We start from the raw sequence: 23,957 nt of genomic DNA, 5'->3' as shown, positions 1-23,957 counted from the left end.
AGTTGAAGAATTATGAACATTTCTATATGCAATATTAAAAAACTCAGGTCTGCATTACTCACATGAAGAGTAGTCTACACTCTCGGACAAATTGAATGAGTTATTGTTTGATTCATGAAATGGCTGTTTCTCTTCTTCAGGGAAGTTCATGTTTCTGTAACACATAAAAACGGAATTGTTGGAAAACATATGAATAACCTCAAGAGCTAGTAGAAAAATGAGAAATTGTTTTGATAACAGAATATGGAGAGGATAAGCCCAATGTCATTCACACAGAAATAGAAAACTGATAAAGGCGTGTGCCATTGTGTTAGCAAAATGTGTAAACATACTATCAACAAATGGTATCCTATCCAATGCTTTAAAAAATGTATTGTATCGAGCACCATGCTCTAAACACCAATTTGACAACAGCATAGGAAAATAAAAATAAAAACAAGAAACACATTCTTTTATAACCGTAACCAAAAAATGTAAGTGGTTTGAACTGTTTCAGCTAGAACCCTTCCTCAGTTTATAATTGTTTTTAATGGAGATATATATATAGATAACTGTAGCTAGTTATAGTTATGGTTACCAAAGATAGGGATTTCTTGGATTTTTGTCCCTTAATAACTTTGCACCCGTTTGACGAATCTCTGCACAACTTTGCAGTTCTGTTGCACCCGTTGTATTGTTGAAGGATGAAGGTTTGCAGCGTTTGGTCAAGGGGGTCCAAACAAAAAGGGGGGTCCCAAAACACAAATGAAATCCAACACATTTGCTAAATAGCTGAACGGATTGTAATGAAATTTCACAGCAATGTGAACTAGACTATGTAGATGATTCTTTTTGCTGTTGTGAGTGATGAAGTATGAAGTACTTATGAATTTATAAGGGCCAACAACTTAGTTATATCTTGTGGCACAATACTACTAAAAGTGGCAGGGAAGCCTCAAAAATAAACTGTATGGCATATATAAAGTTTTAGATTGAACAACTGAAAGACCCATTTATGGTCACATGCTAATGGAAACTTATAAACAAATACATAACTAATAGAATAAATCTTAATCTTCAGTACATTTTCTCTGCATGCTCTCTGGTTCACAAAATAAAACTAGCCCAATACGCCGAACAAAAACCATCTTTTATATGCATCCCGGTGCAACACAAACATTGGTAAAACCAATTGGTCTTGCCTATGTGAGGTCTATTTTGTTTGTTAATGTTTTTTCTCAGCCATGATGCGTAGCAGCTTTGCTGCAGTGCTGCATGATGAGATATGATGCTATGATGCGGTTAATGCTGCTAGTTTTATATACACATTTTTTGCTTTTAACTATGCAGCACACCAGCCATGCAGCTATACAACATGGCAGAGAAAACATTCCAAATCGCTCTACTATTTGGATGTATAATGTGTTAAGCCATGTTGTACAGCTGTGTGGCTGCTGAGCAGTATGGTTGAAAGTTAAAAAACATTCCAAATCTCTCTATTATTTGCAATTTAAATTTTCTAAGGCATGCAGTACAGCGGTGTGTAATGTAATGTCCGGTCTGGTAAGTGTAGTTCAGAATGACCAATAAAAAAAAGAAGTGTATTGTTGGTGCGTGTGCCTTGAAGCAGGGTGATGAGTTGTGGTATTAGTAAACAATAGCATGATAGAGCATGCTTTGTATTTTAACACAGATTAAGGTGTACACTTGTGTAGGAAGTGCAAGTAAATAAACTGTGTTCTTTTTGTTTGTTTGAATTTAAACTGGAGTATTAGGGTAGGTTTACTTTTTCCATACGTTCTTATTGTTATGGTGTCACTGCACTTGCCCTTTGAAAAATAAAAGAAAACTCCTGGAAGTGCGTGGTCAAAGGACAGGGAAGAAAGAGGTGATTTGATGTGCCTAGAAGAGCAGTGATGTGGTGTTGTTTGTGAAGAATGACTTTGCCTATGCTGAACTCATCCCATTGTAATTTTCAGACACCAGGATATGTTTAGCAGGTTCTGCACTGCTGCCTGCTTTCATTATAAGCAGCAACATGCAGGTGGGGAGGGGACTTTTTGTTTTTATTTATTTTCACCTCTAGCTGGTCAAGGATAGAGTCCAAATTTAAGAGGCCATCAGACTTTCTTTTGTTCCAGTCTGGTTCTGGCTGTGTGCGGTCTGGAGGCTCACACTTAGATGCAAATAGAAAGGAGAGGAAAAAAAGGCTCACAGTTTGTTTCCACTTCACAGGTGCTTAAGTAAGGCATGCTTTTGACTTTATTAAATGCACATCCTGTAGGAATGTCAGATGTGTTGATCTGTTCCAGTATTTGCACAAATAACAACGTAAATGCCCCTGTTTTTTTTTTTTATAGCACTACCCATCCTAATGCTGGGTGTCGGACCATTTTACAGAACATATACATTGGCAATAAATCATGTACGTGTGTAATGTAAACTAATGTCCAAGAAGTTTCTTGCGTAAAACAATGAGCGTTACAAGATGCAGGAGTCACTTGTCCTTCATCGCTCATGTACTATATTAGAAGAATTACAATTTATTAACTTGAAATAACAAAAGGATCTCTGTATTAAAAGCAGTAACCCACCTCCCTATCTGTATAAAATAAAAATCTGTCATCCACATGTTACATGATGTGCTAGTTAGGGGTTATGGTACAATCTTGTAAACTGGAGCATAGGAGGGGCACAAGCGGCTCCATTGGGAGAGTAACTGCATGCATTTTTCCTATAAACCTTGTCACTTTGAAGTCAGTAAAAGCAAAGTAAACACCAAGCTCTCTCGAAAGACACAGCTTGACATTTGACCTCTCTTGTTGCATGTCCAGCAAACATGACAAGATAAGAAGACAATTTAAAGACCTACTTAAAGACAGTGAGTCTGTGGAAGGATACAGTAAACAAGGTTTGGGCAACTGGAGGATCGAACTCAAGTTGGACAGCCTAGAGCAGATAAAGTCAGCAAATAGGAAGCCAGAAAATATGAGTTACAACCCACAAAGCCAATGGTAGAATGATTCCTAGATCAACTTTCTGAATTTCATGAAAATGTCTTTAGCAAACCATATATAGCTGCGCTATCTGATAGACTGCAACCTAAAAATGAAACATAGTTCTAGCAATGAGCCACACAAACTATTTGTACATACACTCCAATGTCCAAATCTATACCCCTCTCTATGCCCGTACATTCGAATGTAAACACTCTATTCAACTATACAACACTTTTCCATACGACACAGCACTCCTCTCTACTGTATGAGACCCCACTCCAACTTTTAACCATTTGCTTCCTATGTTACACCAGTACACTCTACTCCATGTCACCCTACTGTACGACACACCAATACACTCTATTGTACTTCACTCCACACTATGTTACACCACTCTACTCGCCTGTACGAGACTTTACCTCACTCTATGCTACTATACAGCAATCCACTCTACACAGCTCCAGTATTTCACTGACTACTGTACTCTATGCAACTCCACTTTATAACACTCTACTACATTGTATGCCACTCTACAACATTTTACTCCTGTCTTATCACTTTACTCCACTTTATGACACTGTACTATACTGTATGCCACTCTACTCCAACAGTACTCCACTCTACTCCACTGTATGCCAATACACTCTACCACACTCTACTGTACAACAATCAGCTAGACTGTATGCCACTTCTAAATCACCTTCCAATACTTAAAAAAAAAAAATCTCTTTATTGTGTGAGAAACAACAACTTATACAATCGACAACCGATTTGCTACTTTTTGTCCATAATAATCAGATCAACTTACAGTAGAGAAAAAGACAAAGGGAGAAGTCTCTGGCAGAAGGGGGAAAGGGGTTTTCATAGCTCATTCTGCTATGTGTGACAGTGGTAATGTGTGTGAGTGTCAATTACATTTATCCCTACAAGCCCTTTACTTCAGGTCTCCTACCAGGGTTCAGAGTAGAGACTTTGTTCTCCTATGATAATGCCAGAATTCGTAGTTGTGAGATCCCCTGACGTGTGGTGCACTGTATCTCAGTCTGGTGACCACTCTTGCATCTTGTATCTGGTCGTCATCTGGGCAATGTCTCTGGTGTGTAAGCCCTTCATGCCTGGTGCCGTCAGTTGTGAGTTTAGGGGGCGTGGGTGTCATCCTTGGCCTCAATTGAAGTTATAAATTTAGCCCATATTTCTAATACTTTTATCGTCACCCCCCTGTCTTGGGGTGAGTGTAGAACCTGTGCTTCCGCCCTTACCCATTTCAACAGGTCACCCAACCATTGATGGGTGTCTGACATATTCGGTGCATTCCATTGCATTGCCAGAAGGCGTTTAAACAGCACAAATGCCATATCTATACACCTGGGTACCTGTTTCCCCTTCTAGGACCTCGTGCTGACCCCGAGTAGACAGGATTCGGGCATAGGAGATAATGAGTGTTCTACCAGTTCAGCTGTTAAGGAAGTAGTGCATGCCAGGACCGTAGAACTGGTGGGCAGGCCCATGTCATGTGGTAAAAGGTAGCATCCAGCTCTCCGCACCTCGGGCATTCATGACTAGTATGAGGGAACATGCGCTGGAGCCGGTGTTGGGATAAATAAGTTTGGTGTGAGTAGTTAAACTGAGAATAGCGGAATCGTGGCTTACGCTACACCTCTTATCATGCAGATTGCAGAAATCCATGCCGTTTGTGACAACGGTGTTGGGAGAACCCGCTCCCATCTCGCCCTCCCTCTGATTTGAGCATTATCGGGGTTTGCCAAGTAGAATACTATACTACTGGGATATGTTGTAGTGAGATCCAAGGCCCGCTAACAGATTGTGTAATAGGGGTGAGGTTATGGGTTCATTGTCCCCATTTCTCCAGACTCTACGTGTGAGTTGTTGCAATGCATGGTAGGTTATGAACAGTCCTGGACCTATGTCATGTACAGCTGCGAGTTCAGTGTATGACATAATACGTCACTCTTTAAATATGTCCCCAATTGTTTTTATACCTAGTTCTGGCCATGATTAAAGGGCATGGTGAGTGTTTAATTTCCACACCTCTTAGACGGCCAATAGTGGAATCCTGGGTGAGTAAGGTGGGATCGAGCCCCCATTTAGTATGTAGTGACGCCAACACTTACAAGCCACGATCGCCAGAATGCTCCTATTCCGTGGAGAGCTAGTGTGGTTCTGTAGCCACAGCAGTACATTTGTGTGACCAAGGATGTCATGCACAGACGTTGTCTCTGTACTGGGCAGGTTCTGTATCTATTGTAATGGCCATTGAAGTTGCGCTGCCGCATAGTATAGCTCGTTATTCGGTGTGACTAGACCTCCCTGTGCAAGCAGTAAGTATGTTTCAGCAAGTGCAACTCGCCGGAGGCTGTTTCCCCATATTAAGTCTATCAGAAAACTATCCAGCGTTTTAAAAAAGGAACGAGGAAAAACTATTGGAAGTAATGTGAAGTAATATATTAGTCATGGGAGTATTATAATTTTCGCAATTGCTACTCTACTCAAAGGTGATAGCGGTAGCGAGCCTCTGAATGTTAGGGAGCCCCTAATCGATGTGACTGGCGTCCTTAATTGCCTTCCCTTAAGTCTGCTGCATTGTGGTATATTTGAATACCTAGATATTTAAATGTGGTATAGCACCATGGTAGTTTATGTGTTGTGAGAGTGGATCTTAATTCCTCCGGGAGCGGGGTCAATGAGAACAAGCAAGATTTTGACCATTTCACATGTCATTCAGCTAGGTCCCTGAAGTGATCCAATAACTGCAAAAGGTCCGGTAGCAATGATGTGCATTTGTGTAAATATATCAGTGCATCATCCATGTAGAGGGATGTGATCTGTTGTCTTCTGCCATCAGGTATGCCCCACTGTTGTGCCCGTTGTCTGGGCTGAGCTGCCAAGGGTTCGATCGCTAATGCAGATAGGAGCAGTGATAATGGGCATCCTTGCCTAGTGCCCCTCCCAAAAGGGAAACTTTCCGAGATGATCTTGCCCGTTTTAACCCTAGCTGTGGAGTTAGAGTACAGAATACCAATCCATGTCAGGAATACGTGGCCGAATCCCATGTTCCGCAGGGCTTCTGTTAGAAAAGGCCACCCGAGAGTATCAAAAGCCTTCTCGATGTCTAGGGATACCAAAACCCTATTGTGTTCTGACTCCAGAGCATCTGGCATAAGCCACAATAGGCGTCCGAGATTTAGGAAGGTGTTTCGTCCGGGTATAAACCCCAATTGGTCTTCGTGTACCAAGTGCGGCATCAGCGGGAGCAGTTGATTCGCAAGAATCTTACCCAATAGCTTACAGTCCAGGTTCAACAGCGATAAAGGCCTGTATGACCACACATCTATGGGGTCCTGACCTGGTTTGGGCAAGACTACTATTAATGCTTCGCAATGAGAGTCTGAGAGCTGCCCTTTTGTTTGTGCTTCATGTAGCATCTCTAGATATGGTTTGAGTATCTGCGTGGTGAAAGTGTGGTAGTGTTCAACCAGTAGACCATTGCTACCAGGAGCCTTGTTGCAAGCTAATTGTCGCAATGCCGACTGGATCTTTTCTGCATCTATGGGTTTCTCTAACTCCATCTGTTGTAGTGGAGAAAGATTGGCGAGAGGAAGTGAGTGAAAGAAGTCTGCTACCAGTGCAGCTGGGGGGGTTGGGTCTCGCTGCATATAATCTGCTGTAGTATTGCTTAAAGGCATTGTTTATATCTGCCTGCGTGTTAACCACTATCCCAGAGTCAAGCCTTATGACTCCTATGAGAGTACGCAGTAGCTCACCACGAATTAACCAAGCTAGTAACTTTCTGGAGCGATCACCTTCTGAGTGTGTTAGAGCAATGAAATGATGGTAATCATATTTCCGCAAGCGCATGTCCACCTCATTCCTTCGTGTTTCGCAAAGGGTGTCAGGGTCGAGAGTGCCCTGTGCTATTGCGCGCTCCACGTTGCATATGTCTGTTTCTAGTTGTGTCAGCCCACGGAATAGTGTGTGCTGCATGCCTCCCACTGCACACAGACAGTGGCCTCTCACCACAACTTTGTGGGCGTCCCATTCTGCTGCACGCGATGTGGCCGTCCCACCATTTAATTTGAAATATTTGAAGATGTACTCAGCCATTTTCTGGCAAAACAGAGGGTCCAACAGCATGTCTGGTTGGAGGTGCCTTGTGGGTATGTGAGAGCGCGTTCTTCCCCATTGCATGGAGGCCACCAGTAGACAATGGTCTGATAGTGTTTTAGCCAAATAGAATGCCTCAGTGATAGTGCAAGCCAGTCCAATAGAGCTGAGCAGCAAGTCTATGCGGCTGTGTAATCTATGAACTGGGGAATATAAGGAGTATTCCCGATCTAGGGGGTTGGGAAGGTGGCACACTTCGCAGAGTCCCCTCTCGGACATCCATGTCGCCAGCACATATGATAGTTTTCTGCTAGGAGCGCTGTCTAGTGGTGGGTGGGACCTATCCATGTCTATGTCTGGCTCACAGTTTAGATCACCTGCCCATATGATATTGGTTGTTGGGTCCCGTAAGAGTGTACGTGTAATTGATAGGAGAAAGTCACCCTGTTTCGAATTGGGAGCATATAGCCCTGCTATGGATAGTGGTTTGCCATCTAGTGAACCTTCCAATAGAACATAACGGCCATCAGCATCTATCATGCAGTGCCCCACCTCGTATGGAACCTGTGGGGCTACCCACACCAACACCCCTTTGGCAAATGTGATGTTGTTGTACCATATATTAGTCCCTGCCATTTGGTTTTAAGGGTATGTAGTTCTGCTGCCGTGAGGTGAATTTCCTGTAGTATCGCAATGTGGGTTCTGTGCCATTTTAGGTATGAATATATCCTGGTGCGTTTAGTGGAATTTGCCATGCCTTTCACGTTCCACTTTAATACGTTATATTCATCAGTAGCCATGTGTTTGCAAAATTGTGAGGTAGTGTATGGTCCATTGGTGTGTTGCACTGGGTCGCAGTCATTATGGGAATCACCGCTACTGTTGGATCACCACAATCCGTGTGTTCATCCTCCCTTCCCTGTTGCAGCTTGGTCGGTGTCGAAGTGTATGTAATAGATTAGCAACAATAAACAAAGTGCAAACTTACTGGGCTACGCCCAGCTTGTAACGTGTAGGCACAACGGGTGCCGCTGTTAACAATTGTATGAAGTGTCCATTCGGGAACCCATGGGGCGTGAAGGGTCGTGGGTAAAAGGAATGGAAGTCTCGTAGGTTTCAACCCAATTCAAATAAACGTCTTGCCCTTTCTATTCCATCTGCATAGCTATTCGTTGTGCCGCTGTCTTGGTGTCAGACCTCAGGGGGCACGAGCAGGCCAGTAAGTGGATACATCTGGGGGGAAATGCTGGGACTTACCGAGTCTTTCACCGAGTGCCAGACCAGTCTCTGCGCCTCCTGCGCAGCCAGAAATTCTTTGGTCTAGACCTTGGGACTAGGATGATGCACCAAGAACCACAGATGTCGGGCGAATTTAGATGTTGTCTGCTGTGCGTGGAGTCAGTTCTGGGCCAAGTGTGGATGGGGTCATGGAGGCACTGGAGCGGCCCTGTGATGAGTCCGAGTCCATGCTTTTGTCCTCATGATGGATGGTATACTGATTTGATGCAAGCTGGTTGGCTTCTATCAAGGCCTGTGCTTGGCTATCGGCCGCTTGTGCCCTGAATGGGCGCGCTGTGATTCCAGATTTCTTCTTGTGCCAAGATTGGGGTGTAATCCATTCGTCCAGTTTGGAATCATCAAATTGTGGTTTAACCAGGCCCTTGGCGTGCAACCAAGTGCATGCGTCTTCCAGGAATGGGAAGGTGTGAGTTTCCCCCCCCCCCCATCTATCACCCAGAGTTGTGCTGGGAACAGCAAAGAGTAGGTAATATAACACTCACGCAGAAGTTGTTTAACCTACGTGAAGGACGCACGCTTGCATTGCAACTCCATAGTAGACGGTAATATTATTGTTGTCTAACTGCCAAGGGCCCTGCAATCTGAAGCTCTGAATCGCCAAAATTAAGGAGCTGTGCCATTAAGGGCCGGGGATCCGGTGAGCACTTTCGACTGTGAGAGAGGGTGACACAATATTTGCAAGCACTGTGTCCTTCAACCATTCCTCTAAAAGTGCCTCATCATTGGGCATCTCCACTCGCTCCAGGAACCCTAGATAATGGCCGTTATTTCTCCGCGACCTGCCCTCTGCATTTTCTGCTCTGTGTTTCAGTGATGATACCTCCAACCGCTGCAGCTGGTCCTGTAGTTCTTTGATTTCGGGTTGAACTGTTGTGAGTGTGGTTTCATTGTCGGACACCCTGTCCGCTAACTTAAGGTGATCCGCCCTAAGTAGGTTCGCCTCCAGAGCCACAGTGTCTATCTTCCTTTCCAGGGTTACCTTGGTGTCCAGAACAGCCTGTAATAGCTTGGCAAATTGAGTCGAATGGGCCTGTAAGGTCTCGTTCATTTGTTAGAGGGTCAGAGCATGGTCACTTGTAGAGGTGGTGGGGAGTAGCATTTCCTCTCCAGCGGACAGTGGCAGTTTCATCGGCTTTGTTTTGACCATGACTGTAGGTGATTCTGCCCTCTGCCGCACGATTACCCAAACTGTCTATGGCTTCACTCAACTCAGCCCACCAACACAGGGAGTGCAGAATTATTAGGCAAATGAGTATTTTGACCACATCATCCTCTTTATGCATGTTGTGTTACTCCAAGCTGTATAGGCTCGAAAGCCTACTACCAATTAAGCATATTAGGTGATGTGCATCTCTGTAATGAGAAGGGGTGTGGTCTAATGACATCAACACCCTATATCAGGTGTGCATAATTATTAGGCAACTTCCTTTCCTTTGGCAAAATGGGTCAAAAGAAGGACTTGACAGGCTCCGAAAAGTCAAAAATAGTGAGATATCTTGCAGAGGGATGCAGCACTCTTAAAATTGCAAAGCTTCTGAAGCGTGATCATCGAACAATCAAGCGTTTCATTCAAAATAGTCAACAGGGTTGCAAGAAGCGTGTGGAAAAACCAAGGCGCAAAATAACTGCCCATGAACTGAGAAAAGTCAAGCGTGCAGCTGCCACGATGCCACTTGCCACCAGTTTGGCCATATTTCAGAGCTGCAACATCACTGGAGTGCCCAAAAGCACAAGGTGTGCAATACTCAGAGACATGGCCAAGGTAAGAAAGGCTGAAAGACGACCACCACTGAACAAGACACACAAGCTGAAACGTCAAGACTGGGCCAATAAATATCTCAAGACTGATTTTTCTAAGGTTTTATGGACTGATGAAATGAAAGTGAGTCTTGATGGGCCAGATGGATGGGCCCGTGGCTGGATTGGTAAAGGGCAGAGAGCTCCAGTCCGACTCAGACGCCAGCAAGGTGGAGGTGGAGTACTGGTTTGGGTTGGTATCATCAAAGATGAGCTTGTGGGGCCTTTTCGGGTTGAGGATGGAGTCAAGCTCAACTCCCAGTCCTACTGCCAGTTCCTGGAAGACACCTTCTTCAAGCAGTGGTACAGGAAGAAGTCTGCATCCTTCAAGAAAAACATGATTTTCATGCAGGACAATGCTCCATCACACGCGTCCAAGTACTCCACAGCGTGGCTGGCAAGAAAGGGAAGGGTATAAAAGAAGGAAATCTAATAACATGGCCTCCTTGTTCACCTGATCTGAACCCCATTGAGAACCTGTGGTCCATCATCAAATGTGAGATTTACAAGGAGGGAAAACAGTACACCTCTCTGAACAGTGTCTGGGAGGCTGTGGTTGCTGCTGCACGCAATGTTGATGGTGAACAGATCAAAACACTGACAGAATCCATGGATGGCAGGCTTTTGAGTGTCCTTGCAAAGAAAGGTGGCTATATTGGTCACTGATTTGTTTTTGTTTTGTTTTTGAATGTCAGAAATGTATATTTGTGAATGTTGAGATGTTATATTGGTTTCACTGGTAATAATAAATAATTGAAATGGGTATATATATTTTTTTTGTTAAGTTGCCTAATAATTATGCACAGTAATAGTCACCTGCACACACAGATATCCCCCTAACATAGCTAAAACTAAAAACAAACTAAAAACTACTTCCAAAAATATTCAGCTTTGATATTAGTGAGTTTTTTGGGTTCATTGAGAACATGGTTGTTGTTCAATAATAAAATTAATCCTCAAAAATACAACTTGCCTAATAATTCTGCACTCCCTGTACATGTGGCACGCATACAACCATGGGTGATGCAGCACCATGGAATCCGACACTGTTGCGAGGCACTGGGAATCACTCCTATACCCTCTGCACGCAACAGTTGGTTCATACAGCGTGCTTCCAAGGTGTACACCTGCGCACTGGTTGGGACGACCTGCCAAGCCCCACGGTGCTCGCTTCGTCCCTGGATGACCATGCGACTGGTGTCCCTTTTATGATGTACTTCCAAGTGCCTACAGGAAGCTACCTGGCAGATCTCATATAGCCCTCTACTGAGAGAGGGACCCGCACTTCCGGGATGTCCTCACCTCAATTCAGTTCAGTTCTCGTTGATCTCAGGCCGGCTCCCGGGCCGCGTAAGCGCTCCACGTGGAGTACACTTCTTCCGCTGTCAGTCAATCCAATCACAACATTCTGATCACTCGGTGCCAGGGCAGCCCGCTGTTGCACTGTGCCGTCCTCGCATCTGCGCCTGCATGTTCACGGGGTCCCCGTTGTCTGGTTGCAAGTCGCCAATGCGATTCCACGCTCATCCCACCACCGCCAGGCCCCGCATCCTCTCCCTGGCCAGCGCTCCAATTTACTAGGCCTCTCGGCTCCACCGTGCCAGCACTTGCGGGAGCAGAGCACGTCCCAGCGGCTCGTTCCCCGGCACCGCAGGACCGCCCCAATCACATTGGCAGGCACCTAGGAAGTTGGGGTAGGGTAAACTGCAGGATTATTATCGGGCTGAGATTGGAGCTCACTACTTAGGTCCACACCCTTCACCATTTTGGCCAGGCCTCACTTTCCAATACTGTACGATACCCCATTACACTCGACTGTACAACACAGTGCTCTAATTTCTGATACTTTACTTGACTGTATGCTACGCCACACCACCCTACTGCACTCCATGCCACATTATCCCTACTTAAGTGTACTCCACTCCACTATATTCCACTATTGCACTTTATCTCACTCTATTTGACTGTACTATACTCTGCTCTATGCCTCTCCACTGTCCGACACTCAACTCCATTGTATCCAACTCTACTCTACAACAGTGTACTACACTCTATGCCACTGTATGACACTCCAATCCACTCTATGCCTATCCACTCTGTGCCACTGTACTACACTGTGTAACACTGAACTACTCTCCAATCAAGTCTTCTCTATGATAAACCACTCTATTATATGAAGTGACACTCCACAAAACTCTCCTCCACTGTGCTTTATGACACTCCACTTGACGTAATCGACTTTATGAGACTACTTCATTGTACTCCACTGTATGATAGTCTGTGACACCCTACCCTGCTGTTCCACATTTTATTCCACAGTACAACTTGCTGCTCCAGTCTACGATACTTGACTGCACTCTATGAGATACCATGCCACTACACAACACCTTTCTACACTGTACGATTTTCTACTACAGTCTGGTCTACTCCACTCTGTTCCAATATACAATACTCTACTCTATGACAATCGTCTTTGCAACACTCTCCTCCATGGTACTTTACGACACTCCATATAACGATCCACTGCAACACTGGCCTCTATGATTTGAAACACATTTTTGTTTAAAAAAAAAATAATAATAATGAAATAAACAAAGGTTAAAGCTTATTTTTAGTTAGGAAAACTTATTTTCCTGCTTTAGGGTTGGAGGGAGGATTGATTCCAAGTTTGAGCTATGTCTCTTTTAGTTTAGCCACCAGGGTGCCCAATCTAATCAATGCCCATTCACCTCAGGAGCTGCCTAGTCCGTCCAACACACCCAGCAGTGCCACTTTTGGTGTCCGTTGCAGGGGGGATCTCCAGGATCGTCGCAAGGGTATTTTCCACTCTGGACCAATATTTACCAAACCATGTGAAAGAAGTTGGTCCATGAGGATTGGCAACAGGCACATCTGGGGTCGACCAGGATTTTCGCTTGGCCCAATCTTTGAGGTGTCTTGTAGGTCTGATGCAGGTAATTTAATTGAATTAGCTGTAGTCGGGCCAAAATCGCCAACTCCCTAGGAGCCATACAGGCCTCCCGCAACTCAGTCTCATCTAGTCCTCCCAGCCAGCCCTCCCATTTCCCACGCAAGATATCTAGGGTGCATTATTTACCAGAGCACGATATTATTGAGAGATTCCTCCCTTGTCTATCATGCCCATCAATAAACAGGCCTCTGACAGTTTAAAGTCAGGAAGATTTTGTAAGTCTGTGTTGTAAGCGTGGAGGGCATGGCTTATTTGTAGGTACCGGTGAAACTGGGTGGCGGAAAAAGATAACTGGTCTGGAGGTCCGCAAAGGGGTGTGTGGCGGTGCCACTCCAAGTGTTGCTTAGAGTGGAGATTCCAGTGAGATCCCAGCGGTTGAAGCCCTGGAGTCTCAACAGGTGTAATAGTCATCGGCCTTTCCAGAGAGAAGTTAGGCCCGTCAAACACCTATGCCATCCCAAAAGTGAAGTGCTCCTTTCCATAGCAGGAAAAATTTCCTGGTTACTTCCAGGATGGATGTGGGATGGGGTCGACCATATAAATAGTGCATCACTCTGTCCAGTCCAATGTGAGTTTATTCTAGCTGGTATGCCGGATTGTCCCACCCACCCGACAGTCATTCATCTATGATCAATAGCTGGGATGCCCAGTAGTAGAGGCGTATGTCCACAGCCCGAGCCCCTGTTCAGATACTGAACAATAGCATATATCTTGTGATATTCATTGGGGACTGCCATGCCAAAGAAAAGTGCGAAGGATTGCTGCTACTTTGTAAACCAACTGTTTGGGATGAGGAGTGGATAGTTTGGCAATGTGTAAAAGAAGCGGGGTAGACCCATCATTTTAATTAAGCCGACCCTTACCATCAAGTACCGAGGGAGATTTCGCAATGCTGTACTACTAGCCTTGGTGCTTTGTAAAAGTGGGGTCAGGTTAAGAGCCTTTGTGAGTTCTGGTACTCTCTCAATATGTACCCCCAGATACTTAAAGTTAAGACAACGGATATGGATACCTTCGCTCCAGGTGTCTGATGCTTTGTTGCCTCGCAGGGGGACCAGGAGTGATATCCTCTTATTGAAGTGAAGCCCTGAGGCCTCCTCAAAGAGGTGAAGGATTCCCAAGATGTGGGGGGCCGGAGCTAGCCGGGTCAGCGAGGTATGAAAGTACGTTGTCTGCGTTTAATGCAATCCTGTCCTCTGTGTTTCTTCCCCAGTGCCAGCCCTCAAGTTGTGCATCTCATCTAATGATCTGTGCCATGGGCTCGGTGGCAAGGGCAAAAAGTATCAGGGATAGGGGACAGCCCTGACTGGTGTCACGCTCTATAGGAAATGAGACATATATTGCCCTGTTAATTCGAACTTGGGCCATTGGATGTGCATATACGAGGGAGACCATCGTACGGAAGCAGGCACTGAAGCCCATGTGGCTCAAGACCATCTCTAGATAGCCCCAGTCCACAGTGTTGATCGCTTTCTCGAAGTCGACGAGTAGTAGGGCTAAGTCTCCAGATAAGTCCTTGGAGTGAGCGAGAGCAAGGTGCAGTCATCTAGTACAATGACAAGTGCTCTGATGGAGCATAAAACCACATTGTTCTGGGCACCCAAGGGAGATGAGGACTAACTAAAGTCAAGAGGCTAGGATTTTGCCATACACCTTCACCTCAGTGTTTATCAACGAGGTGGGGTGGTAAGAGTTGCAATTCAGTGAGAGCGGAGAGGTTTTAGGAATTACAACAATAGTAACCAGATTTAGATCACTAGGAAACAAACCCTTGTCTATGGCTTCTGTGTAGAGTGTCAGCTAGTGAGGGACAAGTATGTCTCACAATCTGGAACAGTATTCCAGGGGAAACCCATTGGGGCCTGGGGTCATCCCCATTTTTAAGTTGCTAATGGCAGTGTAGGAACGTACCATCTTGCCTGGCATGTTACCCCCATATTTCACTGTATATATGTTGTTTTAGTCTATGTGTCACTGAGACCCTGCCAGGCAGGGCCCCAGTGCTCATAAGTATGTGCCCTGTATGTGTTCCCTGTATGATGCCTAACTGTCTCACTGAGGCTCTGCTAACCAGAACCTCAGTGGTTATGCTCTCTCTGCTTTCCAAATTTGTCACTAACAGGCTAGTGACTAAATTTACCAATTCACATTGGCATACTGGTACACCCATATAATTCCCTAGTATATGGTACTGAGGTACCCAGGGTATTGGGGTTCTAGGAGATCCCTATGGGCTGCAGCATTTCTTTTGCCACCCATAGGGAGCTCTGACAATTCTTACACAGGCCTGCCAGTGCAGCCTGAGTGAAATAACGTCCACGTTATTTCACAGCCATTTACCACTGCACTTAAGTAACTTATAGGTAACCTATATGTCTAACCTTCACCTGGTGAAGGTTGGGGGCAAAGTTACTTAGTGTGTGGGCACCCTGGCACTAGCCAAGGTGCCCCCACATTGTTCAGGGCAAATTCCCCGGACTTTGTGAGTGCGGGCACAACATTACACGCGTGCACTGTACAAAGGTCACTACCTATGTACAGCGTCACAATAGTAACTCCGAACATGGCCATGTAACATGTCTAAGATCATTGAATTGCCAACCCCTCAGACAGGTTTCTGCCCTCCTGGGGTCCAGGCAGCCCTAGCCCAGGAAGGGAGAACAAATGATTTCCTCTGAGAGAGGGTGTAACACCCTCTCCCTTTGGAAATAGATGTGAAGGATGGGGAGGAGTAGCCTCCCCCAGGCCTCTGGAAATGCTTTGATGGGCACAGATGGTGCCCATCTCTGCATAAGCCAGTCTACTCCGGTTTAGAGATCCCCCAGCCCTGCTCTGGTGCGAAACTGGACAAAGGAAAGGGAAGTGACCACTCCCCTGACCTGCACCTCCCAGGGGAGGTGCCCAGAGCTCCTCCAGTGTGTCCCTGACCTCTGCCATCTTGGAAACAGAGGTGTCTGTGACACACTGGACTGCTCTGAGTGGCCAGTGCCGGCAGGTGACGTCAGAGGCTCCTTCTGATAGGCTCTTACCTCTCTTGGTAGCCAATCCTCCTTCCTAAGTAGCCAAACCTCCTTTTCTGGCTATTTAGGGTCTCTGCTTTGGGGAATTCTTCAGATAATGAATGCAAGAGCTCACCAGAGTTCCTCTGCATCTCCCTCTTCACCTTCTGCCAAAAGATCGCTGACTTCTCAGGACACCTGCAAAACCGCAACAGAGTAGCAAGACGAGTACCAGTAATCTTGTATCGCTTCATCCTGACGGCTTTCTCGACTGTTTCCAGGTGGTGCATGCTCTGGGGGTAGCCTGCCTCCTCCCTGCACCAGGAGCTCTGAAGAAATCTCCCGTGGGTTGAAGGAATCTTCCCCCTGCAACCACAGGCACCAAAAGACTGCATCATTGGTCCTCTGGGTCCCCTCTCAGCACGACGAGTGTGGTCCTTGGAACTCAGCAACTCTGTCCAAGTGACTCCCACAGTCCAGTGACTCTTCAGTCCAAGTTTGGTGGAGGTAAGTCCTTGCCGCCCCACGCTAGACTGCATTGCTGGGTACAGCGTGATTTGCAGCTGCTCCGACTCCTGTGCACTCTTCCAGGATTTCCTTTGTGCACAGCCAAGCCTGGGTCCCGACACTCCTTCCTGCAGTGCACAACCTTCTGAGTTGTCCTCCGGCGTCGTGAGGCTCCCTTTTGAGCCTTCGGGTGGACTCCGGTTCACTTTTCTTCTAAGTGCCTGTTCCGGTACTTCTGCGGGTGCTGCCTGCTTCTGTGAGGGCTCCCTACGTTGCTGGGCGCCCCCTCGGTCTCCTCTTCCAAGTGGCGACATCCTGGTCCCTCCTGGGCTACAGCAGCACCCAAAAACCTCTACTGTGACCCTTGCAGCGAGCAAGGCTTGTTTGCTGTCTTTCTGCGTAGGAACACCTCTGCAAGCTTAATCACGACGTAGGACATCCATCCTCCAAAGGGGAAGTTCCTAGTCCTCTTGTTTCTTGCAGAACTCCAATCTTCTTCCAACAGGTGGCAGCTTCCTTGGACCCTCAGCTGGCATTTCCTGGGCTCCTGCCCACTATATACACTGTTGCGACTATTGGACTTGGTCCCCTTGTCTTACAAGTACTCAGGTCCAGAAATCCACTGTTGTTGCATTGCTGGTGTTTGTTCTTCCTGCATAATCCCCTTATCACGACTTCTGTGCTCTCTGGGGGTAGTAGGTGCACTTTACACCTACCTTTCAGGGTCTTGGGGAGGGCTATTTTTCTAACCCTCACTGTTTTCGTACAGTCCCAGCGACCCTCTACAAGCTCACATAGGTTTGGGATCCATTTGCGGTTCGCATTCCACTTTTGGAGTATATGGTTTGTGTTGCCCCTATACCTATGTGCTCCTATTGCAATCTACTGTAACTTTACACTGATTGCATTACTTTTCTTGCTATTACCTACATAATTTTGGTTTGTGTACATATATCTTGTGTATATATCTTATCCTCATACTGAGGGTAGTCACTGAGATACTTTTGGCATATTGTCATATATTTTTAGTACTTCTGTGTATTGTGTTTTCTTATGATATTGTGCATATGATACCAGTTGTATAGTAGGAGCTTTACATGTTACCTAGTTCAGCCTAAGCTGCTTTGCCATAGCTACCTTCTATCAGCCTAAGCTGCTAGAAACACCTCTTCTACACTAATAAGGGATAGCTGGACCTGGCACAAGGTGTAAGTACCTCTGGTACCCACTACAAGCCAGGCCAGCCTCCTACAGGCAGCATGAATTTCATCCTCCATCACAGGCTCCTTCAGCATATTCTGCTGGACCAAGGACAGCGAGGGTAGAAACTCGTCACTAAGAAGTGGTTGTGAGGTCTCGGCGGTGCATAGTCTTTGGTAGTAGGCAGCAAAGGCTGTTTCGATATCTGGAGCCCTGGAGATTACCGCACCCGTCCCATCTAAAACTGCAGGGACAAAGTGTGAGGCAATGTCTCGAGTCTATATAGGAGGGAACCGTTCTGTCCCCGCGCTCGTATACATGCTAAAAGGTGGCTCACCAGAAGTGGCTTGCTGCGCATGTAACCAAGTGGCAGAGCACAGTTCTGTCGATGTCGAGTTGGCGTACAAGCGTTTCAGTAGCAGTTTGAGCACTCATGGATTCCCCCATTAGTATGCAGGACCCTAGGTCTGGGATGTCTCTCTGACTATGTTCTCCTTACATTTTAAATAGCCTCTCACCCGCCCCCAAATAGTAGGCTTGCATGCCACCCAAAGTGTATTCGGACTGCGAACTGTCCCAGTGATGGGTTTTAAATAAAATGTGAGTTTTTCTGAGAGGCATTCCACTGTACCTATGTCAACCAGAACCCATGCATTCAGTTGCCACATTGGATGGCCCCTAGCCGAAAGGATTGCGGGAAGTGGTTGGATTTACTTTGGGTGAGCATTGTGATATTTGAGGCGGTTGTCATGTCCATCGCTGAGAGAAAAAAATAGTCAATCCAGGACGATGTTTTTTCTGGATGCCGATGTGTGAGAATATGCCCTAGTCTGAGGGTTCCAGATTCTCTGCAAATCACAAAGACACAGAGAGAGCAACCCTGACCCGTGAGATAGAGCCAGATACATCTAAGTGTGGGTTAACAACTGCATTAAAGTCTCCTCCAAGAACCAGGGTGCCGCTTGGTAGGGAGGCAATTAGTTGAGTCAAGTCATAGGAAACTATAAATTTAAGTTATAACTATAACTTTTAAATTTCTAAGGTTTGTGCAGTGTAAGTTGTTTTCCTACAGAAATAATAAATAAAGGTTTCCCAACTATAACTTATCTTCAGCCTTTGATTTTTCCATTGAATTTCTCCGGGTTTTTTTGGTTTGGAAAAATTGGTTTCTAATCATATAATGTTTATTTTGGTATTCATTATTTTAATTATTTTTTTTTGTTTTACTTTCTTGATACCTTCTTGTGGTGTGGCTTAGGGTGGAGTAGCATCATGTAGAGTGGTGTGGAGTGGTGTAGAGGGGAGTGGAGTAAAGTGGCGTACAGTGGTTTGGAGGATAGTGGCATAGACTGCAGAGTAAAGTCAAGTGGTGTACAGTCCACTGGGGTAGCAAGCAGTGGAGTAAAATGATGCACACTGTAGTAGAGTGCTGTAGACTGTAATGGCATAGAGTACAGCAGTGTACACCACAATGGTGTACCGTAGAATGGTGCAGAGTGGTGTACAGTGCAGTATTGTAGAGTGGTGCAGACTAGAGTAGAATGGCCTACAGTGAAGTGGAATACAGTTGTGAGGAGTTTTGTCAACGAGGTTATTCCAAATATCATGACTGATACAATTTTTGAAGTAATTAGCTGTGCTTGGGGAGGTCACAGGTTATAGTTACTTTAGGTCACTGGTTATAGCATCTTGAGATAACTATAACTAATACATTTCAATAGTTTTGTTCTTTTAAAATAGGATGTTTTAAAAGACATTTTCACCTAACAATAACATTCCTTCGGCCACTAAAAGTAAAGTAATATTTCATTACCATACGTAACACCAATGGGTAAAACACATTTTGGATCCACCTTTTTCTCTGCTCTCGCTTGATAGATCACTATGAAACGTTCTAAGAAGCAGATGAGGTGGAAGAACATTTCTTTTGTGAAGATTCGTCAAACAACGTCAAAGTTATTAGGAAAACAAAAAACACTCTTCCTGTGATGTCATCCTGTGAATGTTATTTAGGCTATGACCTCTTGCTGTGCCTTATTTGTTAACTCAATGGATGACACTACTACCGATGGCTCCCCTGTGAAGGCTGGGTCAGGGAGTCTGAATAAGGGACTGAATAATCAAACTAAAATTATATGTGCCCTAATTAACGCATGTTCTCTCATTAAGCATAAATACAAAATCACAGACTTAGTTCAATTCATGGCCTTAGATTTTCTTTTTCTTACAGAATCCTGGGCTAAAGAAAACTCAGGCACTGACCTAGCGGCAGCTGCCCTCATAGAATATGTGATCACCAGATTAGATTGCCCATCACAAATAGGTGGAGGATTAGCAATAATGTGTCCGGACACCTTAGAACTGTTGGCTACTCTCTCACAGGATTTGTGCGAAGTAACTTCTTTCAGACTGAAATTCACGTGAAAGCCACTTTTTATGGAATATTGGTCTAGGGCCCGCCCGGCTCGCAAGTTAATTTTTCTGCTTCGTGGATTCAGGTTTTGGAACATTTCATAACTCTACCCAATTTCACAATTCCTTTAGATTTTTATTTTTATCTAGAAGATGCTTCCAATATTTCTGTTCTCAAGCTTATTTCTAATTTGGGTATTTATCAATTGATCCAATCCCGACCCATTCTGCTGGGCACACCTTAGGCAAGACTTTCATTAATTTTGATAGTATTTGTATCGGGGATATACTTCCCCTTAGTTGGACTGATCATCGAGTAGTGGCCTTCAGTATCTCGCCTTACCACATTGTCACCATCCCCAATCCTGTACAGGGTAGGCCCCGAGCTTGTAGAAATTGAAGCAGATTTACACCAGAAATTATGCATAATGCTCTTAATAGCACAGCATTGGATATAAATTTTATCTCCTGCCGCCCCGTGAAGGAGTTCACAAGTTGGATGGAGGCTGCTTTAGATATTGTGGCTCCTAGGAAAGTTAAGAGATTTACTAGGAGCATAGCTTGGGCCCTCGGGTTTTCAGATAAACTTAAAGAACTTAGGTGGCGGTGCCGCAGACAGGAGCGCAAGTTGCACATTAATCTGGACCCAGCTGAGAAAGATAATCACAAGGCTTTATAATTAACATGTGTGCCATTTTTAAAGCCAAGTCTACCTTCTAACATAATAAAATTTGGCCAACAAAAACTCCTCCAATTAATATTTAAAGTTGTGAAGAATCTTGCCAACCCGCCCGGTCAGCAACGTGTGAATGGTTCACAAGCCTTCAGTGATGAAGTAGCTAATTTTTTTTTAGAACTAAAATTGTTAATATATTCTCAGAATTTAATCACTCCAATGTTCCTGAGGACCCTTCTAGAGTGCTGCATTTTCCTTCACTTCACTTTTTGTTTTTTTCCTTCACACCAGTTTCGCCTTCTCAAGTTAAGGAATTTCTGATGGGCATTAAATCGGGCTCCCAAGTAGATCCTTACCCCCAATGTCTTGCAGCTTGTGCCAGATTTAGTTGCAGATCATCTCACGAAGACTTTTCATCTTATTCTGGAAAGAGGATTATCCCCCAGGTCCTGGAAAGAAGCCATTGTTATCCCCTTACTAAAGAAACATAATGTTGATCTTAACAACTTGAAAAATGTTTGCCCTATCTTTTTGCTGCCTACTCTGGATACAATTCTAGAGAAATACATCAATAAGGAATTGGTAAAATTAATAGAAGCCCCGGACCTTCTTGACTCTTCCCAGAATGGATTTAGGAGTGGATATAGCACTCAAAATGTGCCTATTGCAGCAACAGAATACATCAGAAGCCAGGGAGAGGTATGGCTGAACGTATCGGCTGCCTTCATCACTGTCTTGCCCTCGCACATGGTTCACCAGCTACGATGGGAATCTTGGGGTGGACTCTGAAGCACCTGACTTTCTTCATTCCTTTCTACCTGACAGGGGTCAAATTGTCAACTGGGGACAGTTCATGGTGATGGCTGTCAAACTACTGTGCGGGTGCCGAAGGGCTTCTCACTTAGGGCCTGATGCATCATCCTTTACAATAGCGGTTACCAAATTGCGATTTTTTGTGAATCACAATTAAGTAATCGCTATTGGAATGTATGAAACTCTATGAGTTTCATTTAGCGATTCACAAGGGTTCACAAATGGACCTACCTCATTAATATTCATGAGATAGGTTGCAATTTGCGACCCATTGCGAAGGGCTACAATCACAGGGCTGGTGGCCTGCTGGGTCTAACATGGACAACACACAAACCATTGTGTCGAATACCGCCAGTATACTGCTGATAGCAGAGGAAATTAAATAATGCATGGCTGTTATTAGTACAGGGATGAATGACAACTTTCTAAAGTTAAATGCAGATAAAACTGAGGTCCTGGTGTTTGAAGTCCAGCAGTCCATCTGGTCTGAGCTATGGTGACCTGAATCTTGCGGCCCTCTACCTATGCTGGTAAAATCAGTCAAGAACCTTGGGGTTATCTTTGACAACTCCTTGAATTTCAATATGCAAGTTAAGTGGATCGCCTGCACCTGCTTTTCATTATCAGAACTTCAAAGAAATTCTTCCTTTTCACTCCTGCAGAACTTCATAAAGAGGGTTACTGCCATTAGTACATCACATTTAGACTACTGCAATGCACTTTATTTAAATATCAATAGTTCTTCATTGACAAAACTCCAAGTTATTCAAAACACTACTGCTCATCTCAGCCTGAATACCCCTAAACACCTTTCTGTCAGAGAAGGACCTTAGGTCCATCACTGGCTTCCAGTTAGGAAATGAGTGATCTTTAAAGTTCTATGTACAGTCTTTCTGGGTCTATGCCAAAAGGACTGTGGCTCATTAGGTCATCTTTTCAGTGGTATGTCCCAAGCAGGTCACTTAGTTCAGCAACCAGCCGGAAGGTGGGTGTTCTGAGGTTCCGCAAAGTCAAGTGGGGAGTGCACTTCTCTGCTGTCACTGCTGCGAAAATATGGAATACCCAACCAGCCCTTCTCCCTGAAATTTAGTCTTTGTCTTTCAAAAACATCTTAAAACTTGCCTTTCTCATCCTAGTCTTCATCGTTAGGAGTTCTTGCCCTCGACAGGGGGTGCAGGTTTTGCAGACTGGTTTAGCGCTTTAATACCCTTAGGTTTAGTATGCTCTATATACTTTTTTTCATTCAATTTATGGAAATACAATCCTTATCGTAACTACCCACTGGCGACTGCCACTGGGTTACATATAACATGTACACACATTTTGAATAGTAGAGATTCGAGGGCAGAGCTTAGTATTCCCCTCACAGATTTGTTTTGCAGACATTGAATCAAGGAAAGAGGAAACAGCAGCAGGTTAAACATCTTCTGCAATATACCTGTGTGAGAAATTGTGTTGTTGGCTGAGGTGTGTGTGAGCCCTTCTCAAGCAACAGCCACAATCCTTATCAGGGTGAACCACAAAAGTCACTAAGGCCCTCATTACAACCCTGGCGGTAAATGCCACTTACCGCCGTGCAGAAGTCCGCCAACATACCGCTGCGGCTGTGGAATTCCGCTACAGGTATCACGACCCACATCTCGTAATCCGCCACAATACAGACACCCACACAAGTCTGGCACACCAAAGGTCAGAGAAAAACTGGCGATACCAAAACCTCCACCGTCACACCAACAAGAATACGCCCACAGTATCACGACCCACGAATCAACGCAGCGGTCATTCAACCGCGGTAAACCATTGGCGGTACACACCGCCGCGCTCAAAATACACACACACTAACAAAACACAACCCCATTGGACAATGCGAAATACACACAGCTGATACACATACACACACCCACACACCCAATACAATATAAAGCACACACCCACATCACCCACGAACCCTTACAATCAAAATTTTGAAAGAAGGCCAGAGAGAGATACTACCTAAAACAACACCAGCATCCACAGACACACAACATCATCACTTACACAACATCCATGCACCTCAAACAACACACACCAACACGTCCCCTCACACATCACAACCGACACCACCTCACACACCACCCACACCACATCATGGCACCTCAAAGACACCCCAGGTTCTCTGAGGAGGAGAACAGGGTCATGTTGGA

General features: G+C 45.0%; 1 protein-coding gene across 2 annotated transcripts in view; it reads right to left on the bottom strand.

Moving 5' to 3' along the window:
* The window catches only part of RASSF4 (Ras association domain family member 4), a 404,267-nt gene that overhangs the window by 64,505 nt on the left and 315,805 nt on the right, over positions 1-23,957 (bottom strand). For both annotated transcript variants that reach the window (XM_069240816.1, XM_069240817.1), the window contains one exon: positions 63-154. In XM_069240816.1, the coding sequence (XP_069096917.1) occupies positions 63-154 (92 nt within the window). The remainder of the gene's footprint in view (positions 1-62; positions 155-23,957) is intronic.

Source organism: Pleurodeles waltl, chromosome 6, assembly GCF_031143425.1.
Source record: "Pleurodeles waltl isolate 20211129_DDA chromosome 6, aPleWal1.hap1.20221129, whole genome shotgun sequence".
NCBI classification, from domain to species: domain Eukaryota; kingdom Metazoa; phylum Chordata; class Amphibia; order Caudata; family Salamandridae; genus Pleurodeles; species Pleurodeles waltl.
This window is presented reverse-complemented; position numbering and strand designations above follow the sequence as displayed.